Genomic DNA, 9623 nt, shown 5'->3' on the forward strand with positions numbered 1-9623 from the left:
TAGAAATTTATAGAACTCAATACTTAGAAACATATTCTTATACATATTTTCATATGTGCATATTCCATTACACCAATACAAAACTGGCAGATTCGAGCCGAGTCAAGACCAAGCTCCACGGATTTACAATCTCAAACATCTACCTTTGCAACGGAATTGCTAAGTGCGCATTCCTATCGACATAATGACATCATACTAAACGGAGTCATAAACAACATTACCTTATTACAAGACAATTATAACAAACCTAATTTAGTACTTAACTTAAAAATACGTTGTAATATAACATGCAAATGTTCTTAAGAAAGAGGTGATCGTTGTGGAGCTCCTTTTCTTCTACTACCAAAGGAAAAGAATTTGGGAATGAAGTCATTGTTTTTCTTCTTCTTCTTTCTCTTAATCTCTGGCTTATATGTGGCTGTGCCATTATCTGAGCCCGACGAGTCTTTAAAGTCCTCAAGAATGGAGTCGGGTGTGATCTGGCCATCTTCGTCACCAAACTCTAAACCATCCATTCGAAGCCCTTCCAATTGTGAGAAGGCAAAATCAGTCACATCAAACCTACACAATATGCTAGATAAATCCTCCCCTTGATACATCATGTGATCAACCTGGTCCCACAAACCAATCAAAAACAGTTAAAACTGCAATGTTCAAAGTCCATAACAGCTAGTCTGGTTCGGTCCCACAATCCAATCATGATTCATGAATGGACCAAGTACCCGTCCGACCAGTCAACTAGCTAGTCATGTCCGGTTCTGAGAACATTAATTATAAAAAACTAATAAAACTCGAATCAGGCTAGAGTGGAATTAACCTTGCAAGAAAGAGAACAAAAGTGGAATGGCTCTTGTAGAATTCTGTCACAAGTGAAACATGAATTTGCAGGGCCTTTGCATGACCTTGTTTGTGCCCTCTGGTTCAAGAATATCACTTTTGCACTGTTTATTGTATAAGGCTATGTGATGAAAACAATAAATAATAGTCAAACTTTGTTTTCATAAAATTAAATTATCATAAGGCTACAAAATATGAGCATTCATATGAAATGTAACGTATTAAACATTTTTAGAATAGTAGCAAAAAGTACAACAATATTCGAGCACAGTGAACAACACTAAATAATAATTAAAAAGTATAGCAAAAAGACAAAAGAAAGTTACCTGAACAAAAGAACAGTCGATGAGCTTTTCGAGATCGTCTAATCTAACAACATCCTGGTAAACATATCTTCTCACCTATCACATGATGAAACCACCCCGTTAAATAACCACACCTACTTGTCCCCTATCCGTACAACTCCTTAATGCACATACCATCTTATTTTATGTTTAAAAAAAAAAAAAAAAATCTTATTTTATGTTTATGTTTCTAAGATTTAACTTGTCAATGTACAACTCAATACGTGACAAAATCGACTCGTTTTCTTAATGGCACGGTACAAGTCATGCTTTCCAAAATGTACCATCACATCAGTTACGTTCATACTAAACTTGTATACGGTCATAGTCTGGACTACAATCGTGATTACTAACACGTAATCACGGATGAAAATTAGATGTTAATAGATAATTGTAACATAGCAAATATCGACAAAGGATTTGTTATTAAACTATTCATCTCCGAGTTCATAGTATTGGCAATATCTTTCTTTCAAGAACTTTTGAACATTTTTTTTTGTAATAATTGAATGAAACCAATGATTATAATAAACAGAAGAAAGGTTAAACGTTTGAAAAAGATGAGTGTTTTGATGTGTAAAAAACAAAATGGACCAGTATGAGTATTTGGTCAAACATCTACTTTCTGTGAAAGCAACAGCTGAGAGAACCTCTGCAGGTGAAAGCAATGGCATATATATATATATATATATATATATATAAATATATTATATATAATTCTAATTCTATTTTTAATAAAATATATGTGATGATAAATTATAATAAATTATTAATCTAGGAATTTATAATCCAGAAGATTAAACTGTGTATTAAGTACCTGCTTATTTTCCTTTAAAAAAAGACTGAAAATCAAGAGACGTTTATAGCATGGCCGGAGTAATGCTTTATATTTAATAAAACATTTACTTTTGTTTGGAATTATGTAATTGAATTAATGGTAGTGTCGTTTACTATGTCCATACATAACTGGTGAAATTCGTATAGTTTGTCCATGGCGAAGGTTCAATTTTGGATTTAAACATATGACTAAATTCGTTTAATTATTGTTTACTCGTGAACTCGAATTTATAATACACAATTCCTATGTCACAAATACTACCATATCATTTCATCAGCAAAATCAATACTTAAAACAAAAACTAAGAATTACAACAATCTCTTGTCCAAATCATATATCTTGCTTGTGTTTGCAAGTTAAATTGATATGAAAATAGTTAATTTTTGCTTTTTGATTAATTCCCATAGATTTACATAAATATATACAACAAACAATACAATTCCAATATATAAACTAAATATATGCATAAATATGTGTGTAATTATTAGTAATTTGTTGTTGAATATATATATTATGTTATGTAGTGTGAAATTAAGTTGCATGAAAGACTATAAATATATGTATATACCTGAAGAAGTGGATGAGAGTGATGAGTAGGAAGACAGTGAGGGCAAAAGCTTTGACAACAATCCAAACAATATATGTTCTTCTCATTCTTTCTTTTATTCTCATGAAAACCACATATCCCAAAGAAGCTCTCACCCATTAAACCGTCTAACCATGCAGGCTTCATCATCATCATTCTCTTTCTCTCACACACACAGACTAATAATAAAAATAATATCTAAGTGTAAGTGGGCTTAAAGAAAATAATAGAATGGTTGATGCATGTGGGTTGGAGCAATGTTTTATATATAGGGTAAGTAGAGAGATGAGGGGAGTCCAGGGGGGAAAGGGTGAGGGTGAGGGTGAGGGTGAGGGTGAGGGTGAGGGTAGGGGATAGGAGACCTAATAATGAAGGCTGGGAGAAAACCAATACAAACCCATATGGAGTGTATTCATACTCGAGGTTCAAGAAATAAAGTTGATGTCGTTCTCACTTACGTATTATTCTTCTTATTATTATTTATTATATATTCTTTCATTTATCACCTGCTTATTTCAAGTATTTGTAACATCCCTATCTTTTTAAAGGACTATTTATTATGGTTGTTTAGATATACCATCACTTATCATATTCTAGGTCAAACCATCATAGATTGTTTTCGTACATGTTTAATCATGAAGTTTTCATTTTATTTAATATCAATGCACTCAAAACATGTTAGGTATTTAAGTCGGAACACTCGTTTTGATCCGATCTCTCTCTCTCTCTTAGATGAAACAAAATGGTATATACTTCACCTTAAATATCAGGTGTGAAATGTTTGTAATTGTGTTGACAACATATTGGTCTATTGGAAGACTTTAGCTATTGAACCAATCACTTGATCAAAGGTAAACCTATTTTCGTATGTGATCATGATGGAGTATTTGACATTTTTATGCCTATGTTGGATACAAAATCTACTTTACACATACTTTATTTCAAAAATCACTACACGTTGAGGATACACCAGTTTACCCCTAGGATATTAGTTTGACTGCTAAATTTTTGAGGAGTTGTTTTACTTGATATTGATTATCCATAACAAACATTTTAGTTGAAATTTTATTACTTGATTTTGATTACTTCTCAGGAAGTTAGATGTTAGTTCTATTGACAAAAACCAGTTTACTCTTATTTCTTTAATCAAGGAGATGTAATTAGATCAACATATTTTATTATAGGTCGATTTCAACTAAGAGGCCATGACTTTTCATACAAAGTGTTATAAGTAAGACGTTTGGACATGAAAGATGGTAATAAGTTTATGATGGGATGTGATATCATTTAGGATAGGGTATTTGGTTATATCTAATTCAGTTTAGTGTTAGGTAATGTATAGATGAGCAAGTATATCGGTGGTTGTTGCTACAAGGCAAACGAGGTTTTGATTATGGTACCATTGAAGTATTAAGTATAGAATGGATGGCATGAAAGCTTTTGGAGTTTTGGTCGGTATCTATAGGCTAGAAGGTCTAAGGATAAGGACGTCTTAGTTCGTTGTGTACCTTCTATTTGAGGATGGCCTACTTGTCTTGAACGCATGTTCCCACCTCAAAAGTAATATCCTTATCTATTTTGGAGTATTATAACATTCCTTATCAAGTGATAATTACAACATAATTTTTACTTATTAAAAGCCGATCACATGTTTAACTAATATTATTAAACTTCAGTTAAGATTCATTATACACCAATATGATACTATGAAAATTTAGCCAAAAGTAAGCATAGTAATAGATACAAACATGATCAAATTGAAACAATTTAACCAATTTGAATGACTAATCCTTGATGCTAGTGACTTCTTCCAAGAACTTAATCTCCTTAGTCTTCAAAGGTTGGATGGATGGGATAATTCTCTTATTAAGGCAATGTGTAATGGATGATAAAAAAGGGTGATGACGGGCGATTTTCAGAGGGAACCCCCCACCCCCAGTGATAAGAGGGGCAACAGGGGGCGATGAGAATTTGTCGCCTGGTTTCTTGTTTCAATTATTATTTTTTTAATATTTTATGTAGCATACAAACACACCTAAAACAAAAATCCTCCTTTGCTGACTAGGCGCCACATGACAAAAATCGCCCATAATTTGTAGCCCCCCACTACACATAGACTAATTGTGGTGAAAAGAGTTGGTTGAAGTGGAGTAAATGTGTTTCAAGGTCTATTGAATGTAGAAGATGACCATTTAATTTATAGGCTGATCAGGTGCCCAAAACACGGTCGTGTTGAGTAAAACACGGGCATGGTGACTTGTTTGTCTTGTTGCATTAAATGCTTATTATCAGGTCGTACAGCAAGGGTTAACACGGCCGTAGTGAGTTGGGCACGGCCGTGTTAAGTCCACAACAGTCCAAGTTTGTCTTTTTTTCTTGTACTTTAAACATGGGGTGTGTTTTTGGCAAAGCACAACCATTTTAAGCTTTAAATGCTTCTATTTGTCTTTTCCTCTTGTTCTTGATAACATAGGTGAGTAATGTGTTGAGGTTAGCACGGCCATGTTTTGGCTTCCAGATTTTTTTATTACTTCGCATGCTCTAGACATGGCCATGCTTGTGTTGAGTCTGCTTTCATCGTTTTTCTCCATTTTTCTTCGTATATCAGCTCGTTTTATTCCTAATGGCTATATTTACATATAGACAGAAATTATAAACATTAGTGGTTATTTATTCTAATGTAATTGCCAAAATTACGCTTATCTGAAGATATTTTAGTGCCGAAAAGATGTATAAATTCTTATACATCATGTGCCGCGGTACCTATAAGTTTTTGTTTTTGTATACATGGGTAAAGTATTGTTATGGCCCAAGGTCAACCCTGTTGGGTTTCAGTGGTGATCAGTTAAACTTTCGTTTATTAAATCCGGTTCAATAAACGTGACAAATAATAATTAAATACATTAACTAATATACGCAGCGGAAAATATATGTTAATCAGCACCGAAAACAAAACCCGACAGGATCCGGTTACAAACAATATGAGTACGAGTCAAAACATTAAATATAAACTAACAATATATTTAAGTTTACCTCGGTTAATAATTAACCGGTTGAGACACCGAAGGCTAACGAACCGAGCTAGGTGACACAACGAGATCCAACGACCAACGGTGCGGTGCACGACGGCAACCTGGCAGCGGTGGTGGTGTACAGAAGCAGACAGGCGCTGTGGCAGTCAGCGCAGAGGCGGACAGCGGCAGCGGGAAGGGCTGGCAGCGGCGGTGGACAGCGGTAGTGGGGCAGTGGCGGCTGTGCAGCGGCGGAAGGCAGGCGGACAGCGGCTAGATGGTGCAAGAGAGGATTAAGGACTTGTTAATTGGCTTAGGGTTAAGTTTATCTCCATAACATCATGTGTTTATATAACCTATAATAAGGGTTAACTAACTTAGTTAGTTATAAACCCAATTGGCCAACAAGTCCACTTCTTGCTCCAAAGCCCGCTCCATATAATTTCATCTCGTTAAAGTATCTAACCCGGTTAACTAACTTAAGCGGGTCAATGGCTCGTTACCTCACGGTGTAACTCTCATGGTTCATAACCCGGTTGGCCGTATTGACTTACCCGAACCGGTCCATAATTCCAACAGTCTCCCACTTGGACGGTTTCTGGTTAAGTTACTCAATACTGACAGCCAGCGGTGCTCTAGCTACACATAGCTGCCCCCAACAGGTTATAACATTTTAAATTCATTAACTAAAATAATCTTGGAATACAATATTGCAAGATAACAAATTTATGGTAATCGTTGTCATCTATCCTTTCTGTATAAGACATCAATTGAACAATGAGACATGGATCAGGTTCAATCTCATATGGCGTTCAATCATTATAGTTCTCGATCTAGAGTCAAAGTGGTCCTATCAAACACACAGTTAGTTTGGGTGAGGCCTCACACTTTACCAGTTTGAATCAACGAGGGCGCCAAGATGTCTAACTGTTACATATCATGTAAGAGTACAGAATCCCATCTTGGTTACATACAACTCCCACTGAACTTCAGATTATTCCCAACTAATGCCTTTATAGCTGGCAGTTACGCGACAGCGGTTGACACTGATCAAAGAATAGCCTTTAGTAAACGAAAGTTCTAATATGTATCTCAGGTCTAAGGATACTAAATGAGTATACCAGTATCAAAACATCTTATGACTAAGATCCATGAAGAAGATTTGATGCGAGTTACATCCAACGTCATTCATAATGAGGTCTGTGAGTTTGGAAGTCAACTCCTTGAGTCCAAAGTCAGAATAGTCTTAATTCAGAGTCGTTCCCACGAGTCTGACCGACTACGGATAATTTAGAATACAATATTCACGGATTAAACGTATTAAAACGAACACAGTTATATCATTCAACATTTGCATTTAACCATTAAATCAAAAGAGAACTTAAAGTATAACTTTTTGAAATGTTCACACATCCAAATACTAAATCAAAATAAATTACTAGCTAATCTAAGACCGATAGCATCTCTGTGATGATCATGCTTGTCCTGAGTCATCGTTTTAGTGAACGGGTCAGCTAGGTTTTGATCTGTGTCTACTTTGCTTATTATGATGTCTCACCGTTCCATTATTTCCCGAATGAGATGGAACTTCCTTAGAATGTGCTTGGCTCTGTGATGAGACCTGGGCTCTTTAGCCTAAGCAGTAGCACCTGTGTTATCACAGAACACCTCGATTGGTTTATGAATACTTGGAACCACATAGAGATCAGGGATGAACTCCTTCATCCAAGCAGCCTCTTTAGCAGCATCTGATGCAGCTATGTATTTTGATTCGGTGGTAGAATCCGCCACCACACTCTGCTTGGAGCTTTTCCAGTAAATAGTTCCTCCATTTAGAGTGAATACATATCCTGATTGTGAGCGAGAATCATCTCGGTCAGTCTGGAAGCTAGCGTCAGTGTAACACCTTACAGTGAGTTCTTCTTCCACTCCTCCAAACACCAAGAACATGTCTTTCATCCTTTTAGGTACCTCATAATGTTCTTCACAGCAGTCCAGTGGGCAATGCCAGGGTTCTGCTGAAAACAACTAGTCATGCTCAGTGCATACGAGACGTCAGGTCTAGTACATAACATAGCATACATGATAGAACCAATCGCTGAAGCATATGTAATTGCTTGCATGTGCTTAGTTTCAATGTCCGTTTTCGGAGATTGCGATTTGTTCAACACGGTTCCTTTAGCCATGGGGAGAGCTCCTTTCTTGGAGTTGTCCATAGAGAAGCGTGCCATTACTTTGTCTATGTATGTACTTTGACTCAGCCCTAGAAGCCGCTTTGACCTATCTCGGTAGATCTTAATTCCTAGAATATAAGTAGCTTCACCAAGATCTTTCATTGCGAAACAAGATCCCAACCAGTTCTTAACTTCCTTAAGCATAGGGATGTTGTTTCCAATGATCAGTATATCATCCACATACAGAATGAGGAATGATATAGTGCTCCCACTAGCCTTTCTGTAAACACAAGGCTCATCTTCATTTTTGATAAAACCAAACTCTTTGATTTTCTCATCAAAATGAAGATTCCAGCTGCGAGATGCATGTTTAAGTCCATAAATGGACTTATTCAGTTTGCACACCCTGTTAGGATATTTAGGATCGACAAAACCTTCAGGCTGAACCATATAGACATCTTCAGAAAGATGTCCATTAAGAAAAGCAGTTTTGACATCCATTTGCCATATCTCGTAGTCATAGTACGCGGCTATGACAAGTAATATCCTTATCGACTTAGTCATAGCAACGGGCGAGAAGGTTTCATCATAGTCAATACCTTGAGTTTGAGTAAAACCTTTCGCGACTAGCCGTGCTTTATAAGTCTGCACATTTCCATGCATGTCGGTTTTCTTCTTGAAAATCCACTTGCTCCCTACTGCCCGACACTCGGGGGGTAGCTCAACCAAGTTCCATACTTGATTGTCACGCACAGATTGCATCTCGGCTTTCATGGCATCTTGCCATTTCTCAGATTCCGGATCTAAGATAGCAGATTTGTAATTAGTAGGTTCGTCACTTGACTCGGCTACTAAGAGGACCTCAGGACCATCTAGATGCCATAGGTATCTAGAGTTTGGTACGCGAGTTCTATTACTTCTGCGAACGCTTGTTTTCATGTCCGATGTATTAGCAGCAACAACTTGTGGATCAGACGTTCCAACTTCCTCAGCGCTAGTTTGTAGTTCTTGAATTTCTTCAAGATCGACAATATTATCTCCAGTTCTTCGATCGAGAGCTCAAGAAAGTGGCCCTTCCTTTTGATATAAATCACATTTATATCAAGATGGAAGAAATAATATCCAATTTGGTTATAGTATCCAACGAAAACAACTTTTACGCCGCGAGGATCGAGCTTATCGTTAGAATCACTAGTGACATAAGCATCACATCCCCATACTCTAAGGAAAGACAAATTGGGTTTCTCCCATACCATATCTCATATGGGGTTTTGCTTACCTTTTTAGTTGGAGCCAGATTGACAATGCGGGCGGCGGTCAAAAGGGCAAAGCTCCAAAAGGAGTTAGGCAAGTTAGTTCTACACATCATTGATCGGACCATGTTTAGCAAGGTTCGATTTTTCCTCTCACTCACGCCATTGTGTTGGGGTGTGCCGGGTGGAGTGAGCTGTGAAACAATTCCACGCTCTTTCAGATGATGTATGAATTCTGAACTGAGATACTCTCCACCTCGATCTGATCGAAGCATTTTGAACTGTGCCGAGTGGAGTGAGCTTGTATGCCTATGTGTTTATCGCTTTTGGTTGGTGGAACTATAAAATCCTAGACTATTTGGCATCCCCTTATAGCAAGGTGTCGTTAACGTAATGCAATTAACGATAACTATAAAATCCTAGACTATTTGGCATCCCCTTATAGCTAGGTGTCGCTAATGTGTTTAGCGATATCTATTTATCCAAATTACCACTTTTATTTATCGTTTCGTATGCAAGTTTTGTGGCTATCTTTATTATATACTAATATGATTAAACTTATGAATTGCTCACCAACCTT

General features: G+C 36.7%; 1 protein-coding gene across 1 annotated transcript; it reads right to left on the reverse strand.

The window, feature by feature from the left end:
• Positions 1–299: 299 nt before the first annotated feature.
• LOC143547653 (protein RGF1 INDUCIBLE TRANSCRIPTION FACTOR 1-like) lies at positions 300–2761 on the reverse strand. Its single transcript, XM_077039030.1, has 4 exons — positions 2588–2761; positions 1164–1238; positions 818–958; positions 300–611 (listed from the first exon to the last, which is right to left on the reverse strand). Exons 1-4 carry the CDS (start codon positions 2759–2761, stop codon positions 300–302), a joined length of 702 nt encoding a protein of 233 aa, XP_076895145.1.
• Positions 2762–9623: the final 6862 nt, after the last annotated feature.

This window comes from Bidens hawaiensis, unplaced genomic scaffold, assembly GCF_021521415.1.
Source record: "Bidens hawaiensis isolate Kalapana, Puna unplaced genomic scaffold, B.hawaiensis_p1.1 tig00014774_1, whole genome shotgun sequence".
NCBI lineage: Eukaryota > Viridiplantae > Streptophyta > Magnoliopsida > Asterales > Asteraceae > Bidens > Bidens hawaiensis.

What these genes read in the sequence shown, in the direction of transcription:
- LOC143547653 (XM_077039030.1), bottom strand. Translation starts at nt 2,761, where the DNA reads ATGATGATGATGAAGCCTGCATGGTTAGACGGTTTAATGGGTGAGAGC. An exon ending in ACTCTCATCCACTTCTTCAG is followed by an intron (nt 1,239 to 2,587) that starts GTATATACATAT and finishes ATCATGTGATAG; the next exon opens with GTGAGAAGATATGTTTACCA. An exon ending in TCGACTGTTCTTTTGTTCAG is followed by an intron (nt 959 to 1,163) that starts GTAACTTTCTTT and finishes TTCATCACATAG; the next exon opens with CCTTATACAATAAACAGTGC.